General features: G+C 40.0%; 1 protein-coding gene across 2 annotated transcripts; it reads left to right on the top strand.

The window, feature by feature from the left end:
• The first annotated feature begins 1,650 nt into the window (after positions 1 to 1,650).
• Positions 1,651 to 27,377, top strand: LOC115043862 (protein phosphatase 1 regulatory subunit 1A-like). 2 transcript variants are annotated; one of them, XM_029502614.1, is made up of 8 exons: positions 1,651 to 1,719; positions 4,434 to 4,525; positions 14,146 to 14,206; positions 20,725 to 20,762; positions 20,890 to 20,953; positions 22,066 to 22,248; positions 24,284 to 24,412; positions 25,171 to 27,377. In XM_029502614.1, exons 2-8 carry the CDS (start codon positions 4,445 to 4,447, stop codon positions 25,248 to 25,250), a joined length of 636 nt encoding a protein of 211 aa, XP_029358474.1. In that variant the 5' UTR covers positions 1,651 to 1,719; positions 4,434 to 4,444; the 3' UTR covers positions 25,251 to 27,377. The 2 variants fall into 2 exon arrangements, with proteins under 2 accessions (XP_029358474.1, XP_029358475.1); XM_029502615.1 differs by lacking the exons at positions 1,651 to 1,719; positions 4,434 to 4,525; positions 14,146 to 14,206 and adding an exon at positions 17,717 to 17,787.
• The last annotated feature ends 358 nt before the right edge of the window (positions 27,378 to 27,735 follow it).

Here is a 27,735-nt window from a genome sequence, read left to right as displayed (position 1 = left end):
AAAGTGTGGAAGAAAAAAAATCATTATTTTTACTTATTTTTGTCAACTGCTAAGCATAAAAGACACTAATAACTAATGAACTAAAGAATGAATCCACCATTAATCATTTAGTGATTTCATCACTGATTGGGATAATACCAGCAATAATCTTTCATCACAGTTTTTGTCAGTGGTACATTTTATAACCCTCACTTTTTTCTTTTGTATCTAGATGTTGGATACTTTTTGTGTCAGTACAGCAGCTGTTTAATGTTGTGTGTGTCAGGCACATAAAACATGAAAGTTATATCATAAGAAATTGAAATTAAAACACTAATTCCAAACATTTGTACATAATTACACAGGTCTTTTTTCTGCTACATTAAATTTGTGCGCAGTGAATCCCTGAACATCAGAGCTATGCAAATGAAGGAAAGGACACACATATTTGAAAGGTGATATTTTGTTTTTTAAACTGTAAGACTGATCGGTTACTTTACATATGTCTATACAGACAGTGGTCAGAAGGATCGGGTTTCATGAGACCTGAATGGAAATGGTTTTATCTACAGGGTAAAATGAAGCCCACTTCTTCCTGCAGACCAGCAGTGGATGTTTGGTTTCATATGTGTTGGTGGATTTACAGGCCACCTGGGGAAGCAGCAAGCAATAAGCCTCGGTCCTAATTAAAACACAGAAACATGCAATTACTCAACACTTTCACGGCTTCCGCAGCCAATTACTGGGAGGGACAGCGTGTCGATCCCTTCAGGAAGAGTCTTTTACAATCCTGACTTTATATTCTTCTTCATGAGCTAGTGGACAAAAATGAAGCATAACTGATTGCAGCCTTGTGACCTTTTGATTTTTTTCCCTTAGTCGGTGGTAACTGCTGTCTATTTTGTGTCTTTTGCACGTTTCAATCAAGCTGCTTTGCCATAACGTGGCTAACAGGGAAACTCTATTTTTCTCTTTCTGACACACACTTCCAATTTCGAACAGTTTTGCTTTTGAATACATTTTAGTAATCCAACATTTACTTCATTTACTTCATGAATTGAATAGTTAAAAAAAAAGGTAATGGTATATATTACTGAGTAGGGTCTCAGTAATATATACCATAGTGGGTCTGCTGTGTTTTTGAAAAGTGAAAGAGCAGCAGTGAAAATGAGTACGTTGGGGATAAAAATCAAAGAGCTCCTTAGCAGCATTTCTGAGTGCGCTCTTGGTCTACACCTAAAACACGGACAATGACAACATCATACCAGCAACAGAGGGAACAAGAAGTAACACAGCAGCTTAGGCCTTTGATCTGCACATCTCAGTTAAAGAAAGACTTGACTCATCTGAAATTCATGAGTCTGCAGGGAGGTGGGGGGGCGGCTCAAGAAAAAGCTCTGTGTGCGCAACCATTATACCAGACAGACAGACAGAATAAGTGAAGACAGACAGACAGACAGAGCGACAGAGAGAGAGAGATAAAGATGCCATATTGCTTTACTATATACTTACAGAGAACATTAAGTTAACATGAAAGCACTTACTCTTTCAGTAAATATGTTTTCTTTCTCTACCGATGGCTTGCTGATCTTTGCATGACCCCCACTGCTCCCACTTCCACTTCCCCTGATGGTCATCATCTTGGAAAGCAGCCAAGCTGAGCTGCAGAGATGGAAGTCTCAGCTGCTGGCCTTGACGCAGCACAATTTGTCGCACACATCGGGTTTGAATTGCTACAAGGTGAGTCAATGGTGAAGTTTATAAAATAAATAAATAAGTAAATAGATAACTGCAATATCAGTTTCGAGGGGTAAACCGCAGAGTGATGACCGATAGTGTTGTCTCAAAAAATATTGTAAAAAGATTCAATTCTTCAGAATGTTGAGCATAATGATCGGTTCGAAACAAGCTGTGATGCCTTTTTGCTGAAACGATGTTGCCACTTCAGCAATAAACTTAATCCCTTTACTCACCAAGAGCTGTCTCTGGTGGTTTAATGAAAGCCTTGTGTAGTGATAACTATTTCCAAGACTTTGTTCTTTTCCAATGAGCATAAAGAAAATAGAAATGCAGAAAAAATGGCGCAAAGGCATTTTAGACGACAACAAATTAACATGAAACAATAATGTTTCATAAAAATATGATCAGTGTGGTTAGTTTTTAAAAGCATTTTTTCTGTAATTTCAGCCAGCTGCTGCACTTGTATCATTTATTCATATTATAAGAATAACTATTAGCAGCAAAAAAGTACATTTTGTTCTTTGATTTTGCATCATTTACAGGAATGAGCTGAAAAAAAAAAAAAAAAAAGACCTGAACCATTTTCACAATGACAGATCCCTTAAAGTCTTAATGGTGTGCTTATTGGAGTCCAAATGCTGGAAATGTGCCACAGGGGGATAAAAAATCCTATATGACCATTCAATTTGGGGGAGACATATGTAGCACTTTCACCTATTACAAGAGATAATTGGCTGGTTTAGGTGACAGCAGATGGGATTAAAGGTAGCCATTACTCTGGGGGTGGTCTGCTTTTTTTTCTTTGTGGTTTTTCTTTTTTTCTAAATTTATACAGTTAAAACTATAATTCAATAAGGCTGCACTTCATTAATCTAGGCCCTCACTGCATGATGTCTGATGAAGGTCCATTGGCAGGCGCTTGTAAAAACATTAAAACAATGAACCTCCACAACTCCGAAACTAATAAACATAACCTGTATCAATAGGCTTTGTGCGCGGCTGCCAACATTTTTCTTTGAAGCCACTCTGGCATGAAGAGATAAAATCAATGTGCAGTTCAACCTGTGCATTTGTCGCATTTACTGTAAGCATCGAAGGGTGAAGAGGAGAATATGCAGCCAGCGGTTGTCAGTTGTCTGTCTCTGTCGCTCGCACACAAATACACATCGCGTGCAGCATCTTATTTATACATTTCTCTGCTTGACAAAGACATAGTTTGCGAAAACTTGGCAATAAAAGCTTTTTAATAGCACTGTCAGTCTATCATTGTCAGCTGCAAGGAGAAAAAAAGATGGGAGGCCTGAGTGTGTCTCTGCAAGAGCAACATAATTGACTGGTTAAAAAAAAAAAGAGAAAGGATTTTGATGTTGTTTTTTATTTACACATGAATATATAGAGAAGGTTCTTAAGGTCAATTGTTTTTCTTTGTAAGGGGAAATATTAAAACATAATACAGAAAAGATGAAGTGAAGGTGAAAGTGAATGCAATTGGTGTTAGCTGTTAGCTGCTAGCTGTGGCTGGTGGTCACTTGATGCCTGATTCAATACCCCTCATTGCTTTTTCACCTCATGGATGAACTCAAAAAATGCAGAAGTAGACTATTTTTCATCTAAGCATGTTCTCACATGGTCAGTAATTCTAGAAAAAAGAAACTCGCAGATCTTGGAAAGTACATTTAATGGAAAAACAGGTATGAAGACAGTTCTGAGTGGGAAAAAAAGAAGTGTGCCCGCCAGGCTTAAACAAATCTGGAACAAAACACCAGACGGCTCGTAGTATGCTTCTTGGCTGGTGTCAGGTGTCAGGTCCCAGTAGATGGAGATGTAGGGACACCGGAGATGATCAATAAAGCCTGTGGTGGGCCGGAATGAGCCCACTGCATGTCAGATCTGAAATAAGCACAGCTTTGTCTTCACGTTCACATCAAGTTTTGGGTTGAAAATTGTCATCATGTAGCTTTTATTTGTTAAATACATGGAAGAGATCTGTTTTAGGTTTCCTTTTGCCTTAATATATTGTTTAAACAGTGTATACAGAGAGATGCCAGGCATGATGGGAATTGTGAATGTGACTACACGCAAACGTGTAGGATGGTGATTTTAAAAATAGTTTCTCTTCAACCAGAAGCCAGAAGAGGCATCTTTCCTACCAATCCACAATACACAGAGAGAGAGAGAGTGTGTGTCTTTGTCATGGCCACTCTCCCATCTGTGCAGGGGCTGCAGCAGAACAGCCCCAATCTCAGACATCCAATACAGACGGGAAGAAATGTGAAGAGAGGGAGGGACTTGGTGTGAAATGGAGGCAGGCATAGCGAATGAGAGTGAAGGAGAGGTGTTCCTGGCTGAGAATGCCCTTGCCTCCGCACAATGAGCCAGGAGAGACAGGGAGAGGAGAGTGAAGCCAAAACAGAGGAACCAGCTGGACAAAATAGGGTAGCATAGGTTTCAGAGATTATCAGTGAAAAGTGTGTCCAAAGATCCGGGAAAAGAGCAGAAAATAGAAAAGTCCTTTGAAACAGAAAGTAATACTACCTATATAAATATTTTTCTTCCAAGGCTGGAGCACACTTCTTTTTTTTTTTTTTTGTTTGTTTGTTTCTGCCATCCTCATTGAGCTCTTCACTCTCCCTCTCTTGTACGGATTTTCCTTGACTGGATTATCCCCTTCTCCTACTCTTCATCCTGCTCCTCTTCATCCTCATCACTGAAAGACAGTGGCACCATGGAAACTGGGAGCCCCAGGAAGATACAATTCACCGTCCCCCTGCTGGACACCCACCTGGACCCAGAGGCAGCTGAACAGGTGAGGAGGAGGAGGGGAAAAAAGCACCTGGGGGTGGGGGGGTTATTAATGCATCATTGACATTTTTGAATATGTAGGAAATACAGTTTCAATAAATGGCTGCACTGTACTGCACAGCAGCGAGAAACTGACAAAAGTTGTGTGACATCACAACTTGCTTCCCATCAACTGTTATGCAATGTGGTAATCTCTTCACTACAGTCTCTAATTTAACATTAATGTTGGCTAACGTCACAAGTTTAAGGCAAATTTGAAAAAAACAAAAAAACAATGAATTTTGATTTATTTAGTTACTTAACTTGTGATTCTCTGGCATCAACATCATCTCTGACATGGAGGACTATTCACTCTTAATTGGGAAAGACAGAGGGAGGTGCAGCTAAATGTTTCAGAAGACTATAGTGAAAAGATGTGTAGCATTTTCTCATTTTTATAAAAATAATATGAACAGGACGCATCATTCATTATGAATGAGCCTCAAGTAAATCCAGTCGTGATGTATGAGTCTGACTACAACCCCTCTATGTCTGTCTCGCTCTCTCTGTCTCTCTGAGACAATGGGAACTCCTTCATGCTCATGTGCAGGATGGACTGTAAGCGTTTGCTGCTCTCCGGACTTTTTATATGACGGTCAGGGAGCGTGGCTAAGATGCGATTTGCAACACTTTAAAGTCTAAAAGGCTCAGATACAAAGAAGTGAATGTGAAACACAGATTAATCATCGCTGGTATGTTGCTGCGTCTGTGTAGGAGCTTGGAGATAAACATCAAACGAGACACATGATGCAAAACTTGCAGTGTGTACATTTTTTATGTCCAGAACTGCATGTGACTGTTTCAGTCACGGATGTCGAACTCTGCACAAAATATAAAAAGAGAATTGCTTGATCTCAAGGAAATTCACTTCCATCCGCTTTGTCATGGTCTGTAAACGCTACATGATGTGTATCATAAAATTTGAGCCGTGGCAAACTGGGTTTTCTCCTCGGCCTCAGGCTCAGTGGCAGTCTGAAACACAGTTCCCGCTGCAGTACCTATGGCTGAGAAGTGAAAGCACTGAGTACTCCACCTTGGTGCACCTGGCAGACTTTTCTCAGCAGATGTTTGGACTTTTCATACGGCTGCAATGAAACACATTTGATGTCTTCAGCTTGCTTCTATGTGACTTGCAGCGACATGCCCTGTAAGGAGGGCATATCCAAGAGGTTTCAGGGTGTTTTCGTTTCTGTAACCGTCAGCAAACCTTCCCAAGCTTCCGATCTTCCTCTTCATGTTGGGATGATTTACACTACCCAAAAGAAATCCACACTCACAAAATACTTGCTCAACAGTTAAAGAGGTCTGCTCCACTAAATCTAATACTGTGGAATTATTGTTGGTGTCTGCATGTATTTGAGCGAGAGTTGGATACATAAACAAGATAGACGATACAAAACCTGTTGCCTTTTCATGTCCATAACTGAAAGGAGGAAAAAAGGCGTCTCTTCAGTGCAGTACATAGTTTGTCTTTGCTTTTCATGTAACATAATGAATATATATCCAACTGTACTTCAAATTGCTGATAAGGTACTTTGTCGAAATGATACGAGCATGTGATCATATTATTGGATTATTGATCTCATTACATCGATCAGCCTGACTGACTGCAAGCAAACAGGACAGTCCCCACTGCTGCTGATGGACTGTTTTGTGCTTTTATTATGCAAGTGTTGAGATATTTTTCTCACATGTCACATCGGCAGCAGCATGCATCAAAAATGCATTTCCATTGCAGATATTTTTGTCAGCTGAATCGGTTTTAAATGTTGCAGCATGAAGTCAAACCATAGTTTCACATCACACGATAAATCAAATGAGCTTGTTTGGCTGGACTGTAGCAGACATGTCAAATGCACTTCTGCTGTATTTCTGATGGAGGAGCTGCTCAGCGGCTGTTTGCTATAACGTTAAACCGCCTACCAACTGCATCGAGATTATAACTCTAATACAATTTACAGCAGGCAAGAAGACAAGCCTGGAATTCATTAGTTTGTGTTGGTGTGGAGCTGATTGGGCTATTAGCCAAGTGACAGCAACACCTCTGTAAGTCGGCGCCTTCGGTGCACTTGTGATTGTTTTGGGTATTCGTCCAGTTGTTCACATGTGAGTGCATCCCTGAAGAGCATTTTCAAGTCATATCCAGTGTAATTCTTCAAAAATGCAAGAGAGGTCTGAGCTCTCAGTCTCAATAAGCATGACCAAAGTCTTGGTTGATTGCCACTGGGACTTTACCCTCTTAAGATCCATTTTCAATGTATTCTTAGACCACTGTGAGTGGCCACTGACCCCCACATGGCATGCTGGCTTTATGTGGGAGGCCACTTACTGAAGCAGACAGATGGGCAACATACATAATGTGGACGTAGAGAAAAGTAACATGAAAAAAGTCTGCAGATGTGAAAGAAAACTTTAAAAGAATAAACAAATAAAGGAAATGTATGTATTAGCTTGTGTTTGCAAGCACACTTAGGACTGTCACACCAGGAGACTTCACCCACGGTTTAGTAATCTCTACTGCTCCCAGCATGGTAAATCAGCCTCCGTGGAGAACTGCATGTCAGTCAGAACAGCCTCCCCGAGGTCAGATCCTCACGAGAACAGTGCACGTTCATCCTTTAATCCACACACAGATAGTTTGTCCCACTGTTATGGTAGCCTTACATTAGAGCTGAACACAGCCAGACTGTACCTGATGATATGAAGATTGTAGGGAACAGATTCTTTTATTTATTTATTCATTGCCATTATTCAGGTGCCCTTCCCGGTGTTGGATTTGTTCCGGCCTATTTGTGCATCACTTTAGAGCCTTATGCTGACATTGCCTCCTTTTTTGTCTGTCGGACACACTTTGGTTTTTGACACATCATATATAATATCATAATATAATTAAACAACCACGAGAGAGGGTGGTACACTCTTATTATATCACAGATACAGCGTGTTGTTTGGCCCAACGCAAAGCAGGGGGAGTTCCATTAATTCCTGATAATTAGACACCTCATCAGGGACTTTCCTTTACTCATATCACAGCTTGGTGAGTATTTAGATGAGATAGTTAGACTTTTTTAGAAACATCTTTGTTAACATTTTAGTGAGTGAGAGGATCGATACCACTGTGATATCAATCATCAAATATAAAGCAGGCGCACAGGCAGCCTTCCAGAGTGGGTTACAGACTCCCCCGTTAAAACCAAAATGAGGGCAATATTTTTTTTCAGGCAGGGCCTTCGTTGTTCTGATTGTGTCCTACTGTGATACTAATAGGAAGGCCATATTTTATTTTATATTTGACTAAACCACTCTGCCTGTTTAGCTCTTCATGTTAAGATAAAATAACCTCCAAGTTAATTTAGTATAACCGTAACAGGGAGCCATAAAGGCTGGAGCAGGATGGCGGGCGGGCTCCATGAAGCATTACATCTGCTGAGTATATCATGGTGCTTCAAAGACTTTGGGTGATTTGTCAGGCTGTTTGAGAGCAGTGGAGCTTTTGAGATGTGAGCTGTGGCGTTAAACATACAGATGTAAGTGTTGTCTAAACAACACGGAGTGTATTTCCCACTAAGTTAAACTACTGCTTTAACTCTTCCAGATGTCTTGAGATTTAGTGCAAGACAGTGCAAGACCGACACAGTTGGTTCACACTTATTGTTGCCCCACAATAAGAAGGTCGCGGGTTCGGTTCCCGGCCTGGGGCCTTTCTGTGCAGTGTTTGCATGTTCTCCTCGTGTCTGCGTGGGTTTCCTCCCACCGTCCAAGGACATCATGTTTGGATTAACTGGTGACTCTAAATTGAACTGTGAATGCGAGTGTGAGTGGTTGTTGTGTGTCGGCCCTGTGATGGACTGGCGACCTGTCCAGGTGTACCCCGCCCCTCCCCTAGAACGTTGGCTGGGATTGGCTCCAGCAGCCCCGCGACCCAGAAACAGAAAAGCGGTAGAAGGTGGATGGATGGATAAACACCACATCTTCTCCTATTACACAGACAGCTCATTCATTTGATGAGCACACAGGCAATGCTGTCCATGATGAATCGTGTGTATAATTTTAATTGCATCTATTATGCTCTTAAAACAACTAAGGCGGACACGTTTTCACACAGCTGGAAATTAGCTGCGACTGAAATGTGACAAATGAAAAAACTGTCTGTTTCTGATTGGAAATCACAATCCTTTTGTCTGACTCTGTCTAAAATGAAGAACTCTGCTTCTTCTCTCGGGTGATAAATTTGTCTCTTTTATTGCTGTAAATTGAATCATCGTATGTGAAAGATACAAAAGCTCGACAGACATTTCAACATTATCTCCTAAATTGTCAAGTGCTGATTCCTTGCCACAGTCCTGTTTTAATCAGTTAATGCAGAACTACAGGCCCCCTATATGGTTTTACAGCTGCTGCTAGCAGATGAGGGCAAATAATATACGAGCTACGAGTAAATTTTATGGTAAACTGTTTGTATTTAGCTTCTTTGTGTCTATTGCAGAGAGAAGTTAGAGCTTTTGTGTTGTATCTAATTCCTTTGCTATTCATCTACAGCTGGTTGGGAGAAATGAGAGTGACAATGAAGTCCATGTCACTTAAAATAGAAAGCGAGAAGATTGAAGTGCGAGTCTGCGATTGGAGTTTTCAAACTTCTGTGAATACGATGATGATTTCCATTCAGAGCCAAATTAGTCGACAGTTGGGGGGTCTTTAAGGATTAATAATGGCTGAACACTGATTTTACCCTGAACAACACCGAGATCACATTACAAATGGCAGCAGGAACAATGAGGACTCATAAATCCAGCAGTAATCCAGCAGTACTGGCCAGTGTATTGAATTGCTTCGATTCCCTGACAGCTGAGCAGTGCTTTGGTCCACCAAAAGAAATATTTTTCTCAGGCATTCTTCAGCCTTTTCCTCTGCAGCAATGTGCTGGGCATGAATGTCATGTTTTCTGATTCAGAGTGCTGAGCTGTGCAAACACCTTGTGAGACTGAAGGTCACAGAGCAACTCTGACAGCAAGGGAAACCACAATCAAATCACTGATGGGAGGTCAACTCCTTACGCTTCCAGATTTCCCAATGTGGATTTTGATCTTAAACCTGTTTTTCTCCCTCTGGCATCGCTTTTATTCACAAATTGAGTGATAAAAGTGATAAAATATTATCAGTCTTTAGGTTCTTTAATTCTTTTTTATTCATTCTCACGCAGTTCCAATGAAATTTAGCATTATTGATGTGAAGGTGTTTGTCATTATGATTCATGGATTAACTGAGGCTAAATATTACTTATTACTATAACGAGTTGTTTAATAATCCAGGTCTTCTTAAACTGCTCCAACAACACAGCTTCATGGTTTAGCTCTATGATAAATATACGTGTTTTTGCCTGAACACCGAATTGTTCACTTTTGATACAAAAGTTTGGTTTTTTTTGTATATATGTGAATAGTGATGATTTCGCTGCCACTTGTGACCATGAATGAGTGGCTTTTGTATGAGCAAAAAAGGGGAATATATTGTTCATTTATGAAATGTTTCCCCTTTTTGCACCTTTCGGAGTCTGCAGGCAGAATTTGTTTCTGCCATTTCTTGGTTTGACCCGTATTTTCCAGTTTGCATAGCAAGTCTGCATAGCTTTTCTTGCCGACCTTTGGCTTTCAATGGCAGTTTTTGTTTATTGTTCTGAGGCCTGACAGAAGTGTGTGGGTTGAGGGGCTGACTCTGTCCAGTAAGTGACGGTAAACGTGTGAAGGGAGGATCAGGCAGTTGCTCTGCTGCCGGCTGAGGAGAATAACAATGACTGAGTACAACTACTTCTACACAGCTGTGGCTTTAACATGAGCCAAATACGCGACAAAATCCACACAAAAAAACATCAAACTGATCTGTATTCAGGATAATCTGAGAATATTGCATTGGCCCAAATGTCAGAGTAAAATATATGGAAATAAAAGTTTTAAAATGATACTGTTTTATAAATATATTGTTTCATGTGATTTAATCGTCACCGCAGACGTCACTGACGTGACCCACAGCGGGAGACTGTTCACTGACCAGGAATCCAGCTGCGCAGAAGCAGAAACATCTGTAGCTTCGATAGTAGCTTTGGGAGACCTTGCTGAAGAGCCCTGTGGTGTACCAGTCATAAGGAGTCACACAGAGCCGCAATAAATTTAAATGATTTTCTTTTCTACAGGAATTCATTAAGAACAATCTTTGTATTTTACAAAGATTCACACTCAAGAGGTGCTCAGACTTAAAAGGTCCAGATTTCCACAATAGTCAAATTAGCAGGATGCACAGTTCTGCTTATTTGATGTTTAAGTGAGTTCTTTCTCCCCCGACCTCCAGGGAGTACCTGAAGTTTTGAAAGGAAAAAAATGTAGGTGTTGGGTTACATGAGCGTCGTGAGAGGTGGTCAGGTTCCACTCGAGCTTTGCTTTGAGTCAGAATTCAATTGCACTTCACAACTTATGGCGTTAGACTACAGGATGTGGGTGGGTAACAAAATGAAAGCTCAAATACGCAGAGGTGGGCAGTGGTACCTCTTTTTCTGCAGTTTGCTTGTCCAAGTTTTAGCCGTGTGTGGGAGAGTAAATCTGTTACATTTCAGGAAGGCGCCGTCTACTTTTACAGAAAAACTCCACATTGCCTTCAGACATATTGCATTTATTTATTTATTTTGATAGTTGCCCAAACATAACCATGGATCACACTGCGAACCCTGACATCAGGTGTGATGGCGTCATCCTTGGAATGGCCATCAATAAAGCTGAAGGGCACAAGCATCAGCAGCATTAGCATCTGTGTTTAGTTCTCAATCTAGCAGCTACATCACTATAGTTACTGTATCTTGGGTGTACCTGGATTTAATTTGATGTTTTATGTCACTGGAATATTACCATCCATGTCTGCCACAATTCTTCCTCCTCTTCCCCTTTCAAAACTCTCATATTACAGTGCCCTCAGTTTGGATTTAAATAAGACTGTATAACACTGTAGAAGGCAGACCGCTGTTACACATTTCAGGTTATGAGGTCAGCAGTTTTCTTGGAAGTATGGTGGTGAAGGTGAAAAGGCACCCAATGCTCCTCCACCTTCCTGCAAGCTGTGGCTGCAATATGTAACTGTTTGGATCTGAACAGGCAACAAACGCTTCTACTAAGATACGACTGACTGTTTCTGATTCATTGCTCTAAAATACATCTGAAATGACGTGCGTATCTCAATATATTAATCTGAAACTAATAAGGGCACAGAATAAAGATTTATGTGCATCTGTGTGTATGTGGAGTGACGTACAGCTTTAGCGTTTTAAAGACCACATGTTGGAAATTAAAACTCCTTGTTGACAGAACACCATTTCCGACATCAGGAAGGAAACTTCGATAATCAAATCCATTCATTATTGTGAGTCCAATCAGTGCTACCAGAGCCTGTCGCTCCTCCATTCAGTGGATCTCAGGTCTCTACCTACAGGGAACGCAGCAGGACGATGACAGCATTTATATAAAGGATATTAGAAAACCAGTAATTGTGGTTGAAATGTGTAAATAAATCAAAATCAAGTCAGATTTATTTGTATAGCTCCAAATCATAACAAAGATACATCAAGGCACTTTACAAATAAGTGGGCAATGGTGGAAGAGAATATGTTCTGACTATGCAGTATATGATGACATTAATGAGTGATACTGATATCTGTGAAGTGAATGTTATGATTAAAATGTAACTTTACCTTGGCATCAATGAAGTCTTGAGCAGAAGAATGTGCTGGACTCTGGAGTGGTTGGCTTTTGAAGCCATATATCTAATAATAAATATCTAAGCAATAAAATTTGGAATTAGGTCCGTTTCTGTAGCTGCCCATTTGACTGAAACCTGGTGCTACAAAAATCGATGTGGGTCCAGTTAACTAAGAAAAGCAAAATGTTGGAGGTTGTTCTGTTGACAAAGGTCGAGAAAGAGGAAAAGAACATTTACTGGCCTGCCTTGTAACCTCTCTCAGACCAGCTCAGGCTTAGTGGCCAGAGGCTTATAAAACCTCAGCCCTTCCCCAGACCAACCAACTGAGGATCACATTAATTATATACCATGTCCAATAAAACACCACAAAACAAACAGCTTCTCCATTAAACAAATACACACCAATACTGGCCTCAACACCTCAGTCAGTTATCCCAGTCACAAACTCCAAATCCTGACAGTATACTCCAATGGCCTGCAAAAATCTGGATGGGCCTGATTTTTTTTTTTTTTTTTTAAAAGCTGAGATGTGCGTACAAATTATATTGTTTAAAAAAATCTGTCGGACCAATGTGAATTATAAAACGCCTCGTACTTAAGTCAGATGAATATCTGTATGAAGGGATATACAGCAGTCCTTGTCTACTGTATACACCACAGCTACGCCGTGCGGATGAAGTGACCGCGGGTGATTTATTTTCCCAATGTTAGCTGGCACTGCAGTGGATGGTTGTAAAGCTGTGAGGAAGATTCTGCGGATCGCTCACATCACTAACTTCCCTTCCCTCACAATGGACTCACCGATCAGTGGGGTCGGTGGTGAACCGGGCTAAGGTCACCCAGCTGGCTGCTCGGGAGCTGCTGGGGGGGAGGAAACTCTCTTGGCTGCCCGCAGCGGCTACATGGCGGGCAGCTAGCTACACTAGCATAAGCTAGGCTAGCTAAGGTGCAGAGCTCGCCTCCATTTCTGCCATCTTCTGCCAAGTACTATCATAAAAGGAGGCAGAGGAGGAAGAGAGAGTGGAGACAGAGAGCTAGAGGACATTGTTAATTGTTAAGATTAGCGGAGCAACAGAATCGTCTGAACAGTTTAGGGAAAGAAATAAGGTTTACTAGTTTTTAGCTTTGCCAACATAGAGCGTGGTGATGTCTGGGCATCTAGCTACAGGCATGCTAATTATTATTAGCATTATCTCCATTTCTAGGAGTTTTTAGCGCCTTTTTTTTTTTTTTTTTTTTGTCTTGTTTCTAACACCACTGTTTTCGGACAGCTATAGGTTTGAACAGTAACTGCTGAGCCAGCTTTGTGTTGTCATACATATTCACATTACACTTCATAGCGGCCACAATCCACTCGATTTGAGCCGAACTGAGGCGAGTCAGTGGTGGCAAGCTGCGCTGCAGATCTCACTACACACACCGTGTGAGCCAACAATCCACTCACCCCAGCTAAGACATCTTCAGACTGCGAGATGGCCAAATACTGATCACAAAGGCCGCGGTATGGTCTGCCAGCATCCTCTGTCCCTTCGGATGCTGGTTTGGGTGACGATTGCTATCCTTGAGTCCTGAGGGAAAAGGGATAAAGGCTCCCTGACTGGCTGAAGAATGAGCATGCAGATTGTAGTGGCCTACTTGTTTTTGGTCAAGCAGATATCACCGTATATATCGGTTGAGGTGAAATTTGATCCTGAAAGCACTTGAGATTTATCACTCAGCATTTCAAAATAAGTTAAACATCTTAAAGAACAGCTGTTTAGACAAAGGTCTTGATGTTAGTTTCAAAAAGTGCTTATCTGCACTGCTGTGGCAGCAAACATTTAAAAGCATGAAACTGTTCTTTTGCAGATAAGAAGACGCAGACCCACTCCTGCAACTTTAGTGGCATCCAGTGACCAATCATCGCCCGGTAAGACGTTTAAATCCAAGCACATCTTTTTTTTTTTTTTTTTCTTATCCAAGAGGAAGCAATAATCAGCATGCTTTAAATCGCAAAACAAAATAACACACTTAGTTGAAAATCCTTAATGAGAGAAATGAGAGAAGGTCAGTTTGCAGTGAAATCCTATTGTGTTATTTGAAGATATAAATAATGAATAACTAGATGCCGCCGTGTGTAATATTACCACAGTGTTGGTGGTAATATGAGATGAGATGAGCACCTGTGCTGTCATGTTAGTCTCAATAAGAGGAAACACGAGTGGAAATAATTCACTGAAATCATGTGGAGTGCTTCCACCAGCAAAATCTGCACCTGCACTGCGTTTTTACTCACTTAGTTTTACTCAATTTATTTATTCTAACGCTAATGGTGTTTGGTGCTTCCCTGCAGCCTTTGTCTCTACTGCCCTCGAGAGGCTTGGTGCACATTTTATCAGCCTACTGATCATCTCAGGGGGTCAGGTTCAGAATTGATTACTGCATATTATAGCTGCAGTAAAAAGGCCATTTCCAAAGCCAATCATTTTATCGCTGGATCCCTGAATATTTTCATTATTGTGTCGACCCTTTTTCAGATGAATGACTAATCTGCATTTTTATGCAGGTTCTAAGTCAATCTAACCTTAGCCACAGAAAGAAATTATCACCCAAAATGTCATTTACAACAGTTTATAAACAGACTGGATTGTTGATTCGTCGACTCCATTCAGCGGTAAGAGAAAATCAACATTACATTTTTTGCCCTTATCAGTTTCATCTTACTTAGTGTGGTTTGTTTGCTCTGCTTTTGGATTTCATTATGTTGTCTATTTTGGAGAATTATTTGAATACTGATTCTTAATTTAATTATTTCTGTTTATTTACCTATTGCCAGAACCACAAAAGTGAGATGATAACAAACCAGTGAATTATTCTGTAATCCGTCCCCAACCTCAGCTCATCTAACCCTCAGTCCAAGCTAACTTTAACCTACAACCCAAGTCTGAACACTAAAATAAATGTTCAACTGTGTGGCACTAAGGATTTTGTAACCAGATGGAGAATGGATGCCCAAAATATGATTTACAGTGGAGATTTTTCTCCCGACAACATGCCCAATGTCACTATATGGGCCTATATAGACACATTTCTCGCACTTCCAGACGTTTCCTGTTTTTCAATGCTGTGTTGCATCTCATTCCTAATATACAGCAGATGGATATTACGGCTGCATTCAAGCAACAAGCAGCCACGTGTGTCTCTCCTCGTGGGATCTTGATGATCAAACACAGCAACGTTCCTCTGGAGTGCTCTATTGTATGAGTCATCCATTGGCTCCCTGCTTCCCTCCTCGCTTCCGCTGTGCTCTTGCATGTGTGACCTGCTGCAGAATCAGGAGATGATCAGATGGGAATACAGTGCAGAGAGAGCATATTTCTATAGGTGAAAAAACAGAGGGTGATACTCTCTGTTGAATGAGTCAGCAAATGCTGTGTCATTATGAGCACCAGCAAAAACTGCCGTTGTCATATTTATCATAGAGACTTGACATGATTACTGTTTTTCTTGAAAACAGCATCTCTGATTGGATATGATGGAAAAAAGTCTGCCTGTTTATGTGAGTGTGAATGAGACTCTTTTGATTATGTAATTGGGTTTTAAGGATGTGGAGCATCTCAGAAACAACTTTGATTTAAATCAAAGTCCAGAGAAAACCCTTCACAATCCTCGAGATTAGAGACAAGAGGAAACTGAAGAGGAGAGGAGAAATGATTTGTAATGTCAAGCCATAGAAATGTAAGAAAAGAGGAAGTGTGAGAACACAATTTCTATGTTTTTAAAATATGGATGGGATGTTGGACAAACTTAGCAGTTTTGACTTTAAGGTATAATGTTTAGTTTTCAATGCATTGTTCATTTTAATTTGTCTTTTGAAATGCATCACTTTTTATTATTTCAACTTGAACTGAGTCCCCAACCGCGCCCCCCCGATGCAAGTTGTCTTCAGAATATCACACAGTCTAGACACACATGTTGAGGTTAACTGGTGCTGTGTGTGTGATTGTACATTTCTGTATGATAATGGATAGATGAATTGTCTCACAGGGATAAAGACGGTTATTGTGGGGTGAAAATAGATTAAAAAAAAAAAAAAAAAAAAAGAAGCCCTGGATACACTACAATAATATTACCTGATATTTTCATGTCCCATCCCGTCACCAGATTTAGTACAAATTGGTTCAGTACCATTTGTATAATCCTTTTGGCAGATAAACATACATGCTAACCTCCTTTGTGGAGGTAGCTGGAGGAGGAATTTGCCTTCCTTTTAGCCATGGTCCGTTTTTTTGGTCCTCTGCTTTGATCCAGAGGATGAATCCCGACGATCTTTATGGCCCCTGCCCTTTTCTCTCCTCAGCGTTTAATTGCTCCTCTGTAGGCTCACATAGATGAACATTCAGTGCTGAAAGGTTTAGGTTTATTGGTATCTGCTCTCTGTTGCTGCTTCAAGGTGCTAACTCCACTTAAGCACAAAATTAGACCCTCCATGCTCTCTGTGTGGTCCGAAGTGATGCATCCTGTGATTTCTGACCGTTATCAGCTTATGATCATCGTGTACCTTTCATGGCCTTTTAATATGCTTTTAATGACAATAGAACATACTTTGCACCATAGCTGAGCTGAAAAGGACAACAGCTGACCTGCCACACTTGAGTCAGAACTAAAATTATTCTCTATTTGGGTCAGGTGTGGTCAATTGCTACATATCATCTATTTTTTTTTTTATTATTATTTCTCAAATTGGGTTGAAAATGACCTTATTAGGTGCAAATGGGACTCTTTTTGTATAAATTAGATTTTGTGGCCTATTAAACACTCTTGAAATGAGTTTGAGTTCATTTGGGCATTATTGTTAAATATGGTGCATGTAATGCTAATAGTGTTGAGGCAGCATGTTTTCAAAATGGGGTCTTTGTGACCTCTTTGTTTCATTCGTAAAATGTAACTGGTATGACTTCCTCCTCCTTCCTCCATGGAGGTAACGAGCAATATTACAAATACTTTTTTGAGTGTTTTTACCCTCACGTGTCTCAAGTTACTGAAGCTGTTGAGAAAAAGCCAAATAATTTGAGAATAAGTCACTGTATGCCATAGTAGTGCTATGAACTTGTTTTTAATTTCACACTTTTGTTCAAACTGAGAAATTTGGGGAAAGATTGACATGTCATGGAAAGATTCAAGAGAGAGAGAGAGAGAAAAAAAAAAAAAGGTCACAGACAAAAAGACAGATCAGATCAGATCAGCTACGGGGACACAGTCAGACACCAGTTGTGTGTGAGGATGAGGATGCAGGAGGGGGATGGGAAGCAATAGGTTTGAAGAGGAAGAGGAGCAATGGTGGTGCAATGATGGTGTGCCCCACATCAGACAGCGCTCTGCATTATTTAATGCACTCCAGATTGTTCTGTCTTGTGCTCTGTGAACCCCAATAGCACATCAGAGGGAGAGCCACGGAAGTACAGACGATGGGCGCACAGCAGGCGGAGGGCAGCATAACGAAGAAGCAAGGTTTCTGTCCAGTGTATATCTGCATTTAATCTCTTTGGCTCAGTGGGACGCTGAGTGTCTGCTGATTCCTGGAGAGTGACACAGACACATCATGACCGAGATAAAACGGCAGAACAAAGAACGAAACATCATGCTATTCCTTTTTTATCAACGTCTGCTTTGGTGTTTTTTGGTGATGCACGGCGAAGGCAATGCTTTACTTCTTTTAAACATTTTAACAGGTCACCTACGCCATATGTGCTTTTTAAAAGGGGAGATGAAATTCAAATGCCCACAGAACCATCAGATATGTAGTGCCGTTTAATTGAGACACTTCATTTCTACAAGCACCAGCAGCAGCTGCTCACGTGGGCCTGAGTGCACGCTGCCAACCAAACCGTGAATAAATGAATGTCCGTACATATAACACAAATATGAGATTAATATTAAAATTGCATTTGAGGTAGAAATGCTGTTGCCAGTTTATTGATGTTTTTCTAATTGAAGGAATAGTAGAGGATTTGGGGAAATGCACTTATTCTACGTTGCGCCAGCAGTTAGATGAAAAGTGACACATCAAATGTTTTAATATCTTCCTTTGCAGAGTGATTCCCACTCTTAATTTCAACATGTCCCTTTATGTAAGTATCTCAATTAGTATTTTTGAATATAATTATTACCAAGCCACTTCTTTTTCTCTCCCCTGTTCTTTACCAATCCTCTTTGCAACAAATAGCCCTTGAAGCTGTATGGTTCATCCATTCAATTACTTTTATCGAATGCAGAGATTTCTTTATTTTTGGGAGTTTTTCTGCACCACATGTGATGCAACAGTAATGAACTGATTCATACTATGGTAGGCAGCTGGATTTACAATCAGACACCCTCTCTGTTCTCATCTGACATTGTGTCAGGCAGTCAGCTAGGAGTTGCAGTGATAGCCTCATCTCTGCTGGAACGGCTTTTTTATTGGCTCCGTCTTTCATCATCTGGGCTCGATGAGCTAGACTAAACAATCTGAATATCAACACTGTAACAGCCATGTATGTGATGTTTCTTGTCCTGGTGGATATTTCAGAAATGACTGGTACTGATCATGTTGTTCTGAAAGCACAGGACAGGTCCCCCAAACTCACACATGCACTGTGATGGGGTAAACTTTTTCATTTGTCTTTGCATCAAACGGCTGATATTTGTTTTCTGCCACACGCATTTCAGAATGACACGGTTCAATAACAGTTTACACAGTCAATCTTAAGCTTTACTGTGTTGGCTCTTGGCTCATTTCCTGGGACTGATTTGTAACAAAATCCATATTGGTCGTAAAAACCTTCACACAATCACGGGAGTTGCTTATTATGGGAACCAGCTTTATTTCTGCAGGTTTGGTTTGGTTTTGTTTTGTTTTTTTCTCGAGTCAGCGTTTTTGTTTTAACCACTGCTGACTTGGTGCACGGTGCAGAGTAAAAGACTGAGAGGGTGATGAATAAAGAAACAAGCACATCACTGGCATTTTGAACAGCCCAGTGCATACTTTTAAGTTGGAATAATGTATGCACATGCTCGCTTCCACAGACACACACACAGAAACAGTGCTTTCCCAGTCGCCTAGGGATGCTGGGTTGCTAGGCAACAAGGTGGTGTCCTAGAAAAAAAGTTGCTGTAAAACAGAGTTGGATGCAGGTTCAACACAATCACAAGTTAATGGTTTCTTTGTACTCTAGTCAAGTGATGCTTGATTTTTATTTCAGCCCTTTCCCATAATGATGCAGACTCATGTTTACATGCTAATAGTAAAGCTTTCGTTTATCTCCTGGGAGTTAAGGAGTTTCATATGTGAATGCAGAACTGTGGTTACTCAGATATTATTAATATGATTTTGAGGTACATGTACTACTCCTTAATACCTATATTGTAGTTTTTACTCCTTTAGGCACTACGTTCACAAATCTGTTCTTCGCTGAGCTTAATTTTATTATTATTATTTAGCTAAATGAGCCTAAAGTTGACTTTTACTTCAGTGCTCTCTGGGATGTTCAGTGCAGTGCATAGTAGTCTATTGTGGCCTATTGTTCAGCTTTCTGTTGTTTTTCAGGTTTGTTGGTTAGTATTTGAAATGTGATATGCTGGTAGAATCAAAATTTGTGGTGGCATTGTGTCTCAACCCACCACAGCATGTCAGAGTTGTGTTGTCCTCATAAATAATAGCTTTGTATGCAAACATTGTAGGTAAATGGACACTATAACACTATAACACTATTATGTAAATAATCCATTGGTCACACTGTGAAAATATCACTTTGTAAGCAAGTTGTGATTTTATAGTATTATGGTGAAAGCAGACAATGTACGATGGACTACAGAGACTGTCAGTGTTATATTATTGAATTGTTGTTATTGATGCAGAAACATCACAACTCTTGATCTGGAAACTGTCCAATGCTGCCAAGTTTATCTAATTAAGTTAAAGTTTAAAGCAGAATGAAATTAACACACTCAAGCTTTTATAAATCATCTCAGCTGCACAGTAAACGTGGTTCTGCCTCTCACTTAATTCCTCCAAGGGAGGCAAGGGTCGTATAAACAGTGTTTCACGGTTTCTGTCTTAAGTATTTGGCTGCATGCAGATGCTTTATTAGTAAGTTGCGAGTAAATTAGCACCCCCTTTCTGAGTAAAAGTTATCCAGCACTTCTGTTTTCATTCATGCGTCTTAATATGAAATAAAATAATTCCACGAACGATGCTCGGTAAAAGTCGCTGTCAGTCACTTGATGTAGTGCTGATCTGACTGGAGGTCATCTACTCAGCCCTGCCTGTCTGAACACAGCAGCACTACAGCACTTCAACATACTGAAGAGAGCATCTATTCCAAGGCTGTACAATATCCAGGAGCCATGAACTTAGCTCCCCTCATGGCTGGTAGCGTGGAATTTAACTGATTTTTTTCTTTGTCGCAGAAATAGATGAAGATCGTCTCCCAAACCAGCTGTACAAGGTAATCTAATTCATGCTGTGCTACATAAATGAGTTTACAGAAACAGAAATACAGTCATTTTTTCTTTCTTTTTTTTTTTAAACAATACTTTTTTGTCTATTGAATCGTTCCATCTCGGTGTTCACAGGCAGCCTTGTTGAACTCCCCTCGACAACGAAGAAAAGGGCAAAAGGGAACTCCGACAATGAAAGGTAGTGTTGGTATTCATATTATCATGAGCACACAGGCTACAGGCAAGAAATGGGAAATGCATCACAAGGCGTAATTCGCTTTTGGAAAAGGGAGGTTAAAAAAACCCAAACCATAGAAAGACAACGCCCATGTGTCCAGTTCTCAGTGCCGGATGTTGAATGTCTCCTTATTGGAGTTTGTGAGTTAGTTCAGCTAACGACGGAGGTTAGTTTGACTGTCAGTGTCCCATGTCGACACCAGAAGCAATCAGAGCTGCACTTATCACATATTTACTGTCCTGACTTCCTCCCAGTTTACATTTTAAGGTAAAGGTAGTGAAATAAGTGTCCCTGCGTTTATACTCTACAGTTTTAAGGCAGAGTAATGCAGCTCCACTTTAAAGTCTGATGAATGTCGGTGACATTATGTTGAGTGTATGCAGTAAAACAGAGAACAATTTTCAACAAAGATACTAAAGCAAGGGAACAATAATGAAAAGTGAAGTGGGTGCAATGTAGAGCTCAAGGAAATTTAGTCTACAATTAGTTTTGGAGCTAAACTGCTCTACGTGTGATGAGTCACCGCTCAGAGGAAACCTAAGCAATAATCAGTAGACTTTACTTTATCACTCCTGGGGGATAAAAAGTGATAATATCGTGAATGAAAATTGAAAAAGGCGGTTAAATGAACCATCTCCTTAAAAAAAATGCAGCATCTTTCATCTTTAATTGTCCCCTCATCCAATGTGCTGGTTGTATGGTAAACCTTACTCTCGTTTTTTAAGCTGCTTAATGTTTTACTTTTGCTTTAGAAATAAAGTTATTATGCTCTTATTATTAACATACAGTAAGTGTTGAATTTTGCATCAAATCTCCACTGCCCCGACCCTCTCTTCTTCCATCCATCTGTCTACTAACCTTTCTCCTCTCTGATTGGTTCCCTTCGTCTCACACCACTTTTTTTTTTTCTTGCTTGTCCTCTTTTCCCCCAATGACTTCACGCTTATTACTTTCCACTTTAACTTCTCTATTCATACCAATCCACTCTTCACCCTCTCATCTTCTCTCTCCCTGATATATATTCCCACGTACCCAACCTTACTTCTCTCCGATCCCTTTGACGCTGCTTTCAGAGCTGCAGTTCCTGGTGGAGCACCACCTGTACAAACAGCAGCAGGGAGCTGGGGACGAGTGCTCCTCGGAGAGCTGCCTGTCGGACCGGCCCAGCCCTGACTCTGTGCCCACTGGGGAGGAGCTCCCACATGATGACGAAGCCACTGTGGAGGCCTTTGAGAAACTGCGCTGCCAAATGGAGGGTACGTTTCACAACTCATCTACACAGACAGGCGTGCAAACTTTAATCTTTTATCCTGTTTAGTACCCAAATTACTAATAATATGGGTGTGTACTATGTTTTTGAACATTGTTGTTTTTAATTTACTGCGAAGGGCTTTGAGTTCTTCAGAAAGCAGCAGACAAATAAAGTGTATCATTAGAAATAATAATAATTATTATTAGTATTGTTGGCAGTGTTAGTAGTAAATCACAATAATTTCGTTGTATATTTGCAGTGTTGTAGCTGCGTACTCAGCATACTAAAGGAAGCTCTTGGAAAATCTACTACTATCTTTGGCACAATCTCTTGACTGATTATAGATATAAAGGTGGGGAGTCTGGCCTTATGACTCATCAAATGAAATTTCAGCAGTGGTGATGAAAAAAATGAAACAACCCTGAAACAGGAACATAAAAATGTATTTCAAGCAACGTGCCTACAATCAGATTTATATTTCAATAAAAGCAATGATATGGTGCGGCTATAGTTTTAACACTGTATGCTGATTCAGCCCATAATCATACTGAAGTGTGGCTACTGAGTAAATTCACTTCCCACTTACTTGTAGTATAGAACACAAATTAATGTGTGAAGAGCTGAGTGTGCCAAAACATGTCTGGGTCAGGAAAAGGGGGAGGGAAAAGAAGATGTGAATGGGACAGTGGTGAAGAAAAAGGAGGACATATGAAGGTCTATGGCCCAGCTGCTGAAAAATGGATGATGTAGGATGAGAAGAAAAGAGCAAAAGGAAGGCTGAGGGCTGAGGAGGGAAGCCAAGGAGATCCTATTAGCATGTAGGAATGGCGTAGAATTCAGAGAGAAGGCGATAAAAGTAGAATGGGGTAGCAAACATGAAAATGGCTGGAACGGATGTGTATGGATACTCGACAGGGTGAAGGACAAAGAGGTGGAAGGGTATAAATTAAATAAGAGGACAAGAAAGGGCACAAATGAATGTTCAAAGAAACTTTTTTTTTGTTCTTTTGGGAAAGCAAAAAACCCATCTGTATCTGGATCTGTCTGTAGTGTAACTCTTAAATTTCCTTTGGGATTAATAAAGTATCTATCTATCTAACCCGAACCCTCCAGCCAGCAATTAATTAGCTTACTTTAGCATTAAGCATTAAGGGAATGGCTATAAAGTGTTTAATCCTGCCGTGATTACTGTGAATAGATCAGTTTGATTGCTGTTTAGTGGATTTTTGCTTCCTTTGCACCGTGTTCCTCCTGTTTCCAGTCTCCATGCTAACATAACATGCTAATAATCCCGAGAGATCCTGAGAGTGATATTGATCTTCTCATCAAACCCTCAACAAAGAAGCAAGTAAGCATCTTTTCTAAAATGTAGAACTGTTCCTTTAATGAAAAGACATTATTAAAGTGATGTGGCAGATACTCTCTCCTCTCTGTGCCAGATAATTTACATCTTATAACAAAAAACCACAGGTCAGCTTGTCATCTTATAATTCACTTTAATAGCAAGTGCAGCAATGTTCACAGAGGGCAGGGGCCACTTTGCCAAGGACTAATGCATCATGAGTGGACAGGGGCCGCTCCTCCGAATAGATAGCAACATAATGCTAGAATTACATTTTGTTACATACTTCACTTTTTATTCACTTGGACACAGATATTGCTTATGGTGTAAGACCTTGAAGGCCTGTATTTGGTAGCATTGCTCTTGTGCTATAGGGGCAGCAGCAACTCTACAGCAGATGGAAATAACAGAAGAAGCCTGGGGAGACAGATCAATGACCATTAACACTGGTCCAGTTGAGTGTGGATGTATTTAAAGATCAGCCTTTTTTAATCACTCAGCATGAGAAAATACATGCTGCTGTAAATGTCAAGTGCGACTGATTGATGATACCACGTGGACAATTTTTATATTCTAATGTAAATCAAGAATAAACATCAAACCAGAGCATTTTATCCAGCGCAGTGTATGATGAAGAGAGAAATGGAAATATCCTCACCTCCGTCTTGTTCTCCGTTTGTCTTTCTGTCCCCTGCAGAGTTCTCAAGGGAGAGTCTATTAGAGGCTGCAGGTGGACTTGGGTGCCCCCCGTCCAGCGAGAAAAAGGATTATCCCAGCATTACCAATGTAGCAGAGCCTTCATTGCAACTAAACAACGCACAAGCAGGTACAGCAGAGTCAGAGCCAGAGCTATATACGAAGCATTTCCCTCTCTCATCTCCCTCTGAGGACTTTTCATCATCCAGATTTTACTTAGATGTGTTAAACAGCTCAACAGGCTTGGCATGATGTCATTTCATCATTCCTGTAAACAAACATCCACGAAGTGGCTTTCATCTCCACTTCTGAGCGTTGTTAGGGCTGGAACACCCCGGGACTCAGCTAGATTCAAAGGTGGAAAGAAAGTGTCTTTGTCTGTGTGTGGGTGTGTAGATTTTAGTTCTCGCTTAATTTTATGTAGAGCTAATAATTGTGAAAGTAACGTGTGCCACAAGGAACTAAAGAAATTACTTGAACGCGGTCAAAAGTGGATGAAAATGTATATTGCATTCAGGAAGAGTTCAGGAAGAATTTTATTGCTTTAAATTTAAGAAGAAGAAAAAACTGAAATATTATAGCTGTCAAAATGTGGTCATATTGCAGTCCAAGTAATTCTACCTCCTTCATACTACCTTCATCACAAAGAATGATATTAAAAGAAAAGTCAGTCAAGTACAGAACATCTTTCTTCCTCTCTAACCGCTCACACTGTTAAGCTAAATAGAATAATGACTCTCATGGCCTTTGTTTCTAAAGAAAGCAACAGAAAACAATAACTTTCTCTCCATTTGGTGAAACCGTTTATACATTGGCTACCAAATTTTTATCTCTCTGTCAGCCTCATCTCTTCGTTCTGTCTTTTGTATCTGTGTCCGTGTTTTGCAGACACAAAAGCTGCAGCATCCAGTGTGACTCAGCCAGCAGAGGAAAAGACAAAGAAATGCAGCCTGGAGAAAGAGAAATAGAATTTTCTTCTGAACAAAGCAATGCTGCTCAGTCGGCTCAGCCAGCCTAACACATGGACGCAAAGATCAACTTTTTAGAAGCATCAGGGCATATAGTATATTCCACTTCAGTCAGGCCTTAGTTACCACCTTGCAAACAAGAACGAAGGTCTCTATGTTTATTTTGTGTCAAAAATTGTACGTAAAGGAACAATTATTTAACGATATGTGTTTTCTATCGCTTCCCCTGCTCAACAAAAACTAGCCTGCACAACGTATGAACACGACCGGGAATCAATATATAGTTAATGTGGCAGTCTATTCCATTACCATAAACCAGCACAACTAACATGCTTAACATCTCATTCGAAGGGTTCAAAGGCCACAAAAGTTCAATTTGCAATCCTTTCAGGCAAATTTCCTCATTAAACGTGCCACGACGTGACCTGCAGTGATCCCTCCATCTCAAAGCAATAAAAATTTATTTGTGCCTCATAAATAAGTCTGAAACTATGATTTCTGAATTTAAATGCCACCAATTAGTCTCATTATGTGGGTTCACCACGTAATTGTTTACATTATTAGATTGGAAATCTTGAAATATGTTCTTTAAGTCCAACTGAAATAAATATTTTTTTTCCCCTGCTACAGCAAATAAAGTCGAAACAGTCAGTTGATTCATTTAAATTTTACTATGAAACAGTTTCATTTAAAACAATATTTGAAAAAGGCATTGACCTTTCTGCTTCATGACAGCAGCCTGTCATACAACATGAGACACAGACAACAAAAGTCGATTCAACATACAAACAAGAATGCACATCTTTTCCTGCACTGTACTTCGTTGGACCAAACAAACATTCAGCAGGGTAAACGTTCACTGAAATACCAGTTCGCTAATTATCTGTACAGCGGCAGGACACGAAGCAGCATGTAAACTCAACTCCACACGTCACTTGAGTCCTCTTAGATACTGACGTGACCTTTAATCTTCAGTCGAACGAACAACGCGCTGTCTGTGACTGTCAGTGTGGGTCTATTTATGTTTCTTTTTCTTGGCAGAGTTAAATCTACCAGCAGCTTTCAGTCAGTCGCAGACACACTCACATCATTATTTTATCTTCCTTTTAACAGGAAAAAACGATATATTGAAAATGCACCGAAGAGCAAGTTAATTGCATTATTTTTGTCTGCAAATTTGAATAGTTCAGTGTAATTTGTGTTGGACTTCATTGTGTTAATTTTGTCACATTATAAATTTGTTATTACTCTTAAAACAGGAAATGACAACGTAATTGCTGACAATATCTCAATAACACCATCATGTCTACTTAAAGTAGTTTACTGAAAACCAGACATTTAAAAACCAAACCATGGGGTTGTAAACCATCACTTAACAATCAGGCAACCTTATGGACGAATGTGTCTGCTGATCCACTTAACATATTTTGGATTAACTAGGACAAATTCATGCCCAGTGAGCAAATGGCACTTTTTCACACATGAATGAGTCTAGAAATCTAAATCCTTGTAATGAAACACCTTCTTGCATGGCGCTGAATATACAGTGTCATACTGTGGTTAATTTTAAATGGGAATTCATTTAAACCACAAAACAAAACATTTTTTAACAACACACAGTCACCACCTGCAACTACTGACAGTCCCATTTGATTAAATTGCGTGCAACCTCATCATCAAATGCCACACGACAACGGCACGTGTTGGCCATTTCACCAGTCATTCGTACCGCTGACTTTATGTAGCTTCTGTGACAATCCTTCCATAACTTCACCATATTCTTGACATGTGAGAATGAAATAAAAGAGAAAACTAAAGCCACCCCTAGTATAGATGACACTTTAGCAGATTATTCACCCACAGTATGAGCAGTTCATCTACCAGCTGCCAATAATGACCACTTTGTCCACAACGAACGTGAACGATGGTAAAACATTCCTGTGCAAGCTCTTGTTTATTTTTCTTCTGCAATGTGTTTATGGACCACTTAATATTTGTTCAGTTTTTGAATGGTAATGGTGTACTTCAGTAAAATCTGGGGAATTTTTCTTTCCATTTTACCTGAACTGAGTGATGATTACATCTTTAATCTAAACTTGTTTGATATAATAAAATGTTTAAATTGGAGATTGGGTCTTTTTCTTTCAAAATAAGTGTTTACTCTGTGATGATTGTGAGGTCCTATTCAAACTCTTTAAGTCTAACTAAATCAGGATCTGGTTCTCCTATTTAAATGTTCAAAAAAAAAAAAGAGTTATAGAGTCAAACCAACAGTGTCTGACCTTATTGCACCACTAGTCGTGTTTAACTACGGTTCATTTTGACTGTATCCTAAAAATAGGCGAACTGCCAATAAATAATTCAATATACTCAAAGCAGGGTGCATAAAACCACATACATTTTCATAAACAGCGCTGCTTTTAAAAAAAGAAATCTTTTATAAGACTGCAGCAATTTAAGCAAACGTCATATTTAAGCAGACTTT

Source organism: Echeneis naucrates, chromosome 5 (assembly GCF_900963305.1).
Source record: "Echeneis naucrates chromosome 5, fEcheNa1.1, whole genome shotgun sequence".
In the NCBI taxonomy this organism is placed as follows: domain Eukaryota; kingdom Metazoa; phylum Chordata; class Actinopteri; order Carangiformes; family Echeneidae; genus Echeneis; species Echeneis naucrates.
This window is presented reverse-complemented; position numbering and strand designations above follow the sequence as displayed.

Excerpts from the sequence above, each read along its gene's own strand:
- LOC115043862 (XM_029502614.1), top strand. The coding sequence starts at position 4,445 with ATGGAAACTGGGAGCCCCAGGAAGATACAATTCACCGTCCCCCTGCTG. Across the intron at positions 4,526-14,145 it reads ACCCAGAGGCAGCTGAACAG|ATAAGAAGACGCAGACCCAC; the intron begins GTGAGGAGGAGG and ends GTTCTTTTGCAG. Across the intron at positions 22,249-24,283 it reads ACTGCGCTGCCAAATGGAGG|AGTTCTCAAGGGAGAGTCTA; the intron begins GTACGTTTCACA and ends TGTCCCCTGCAG.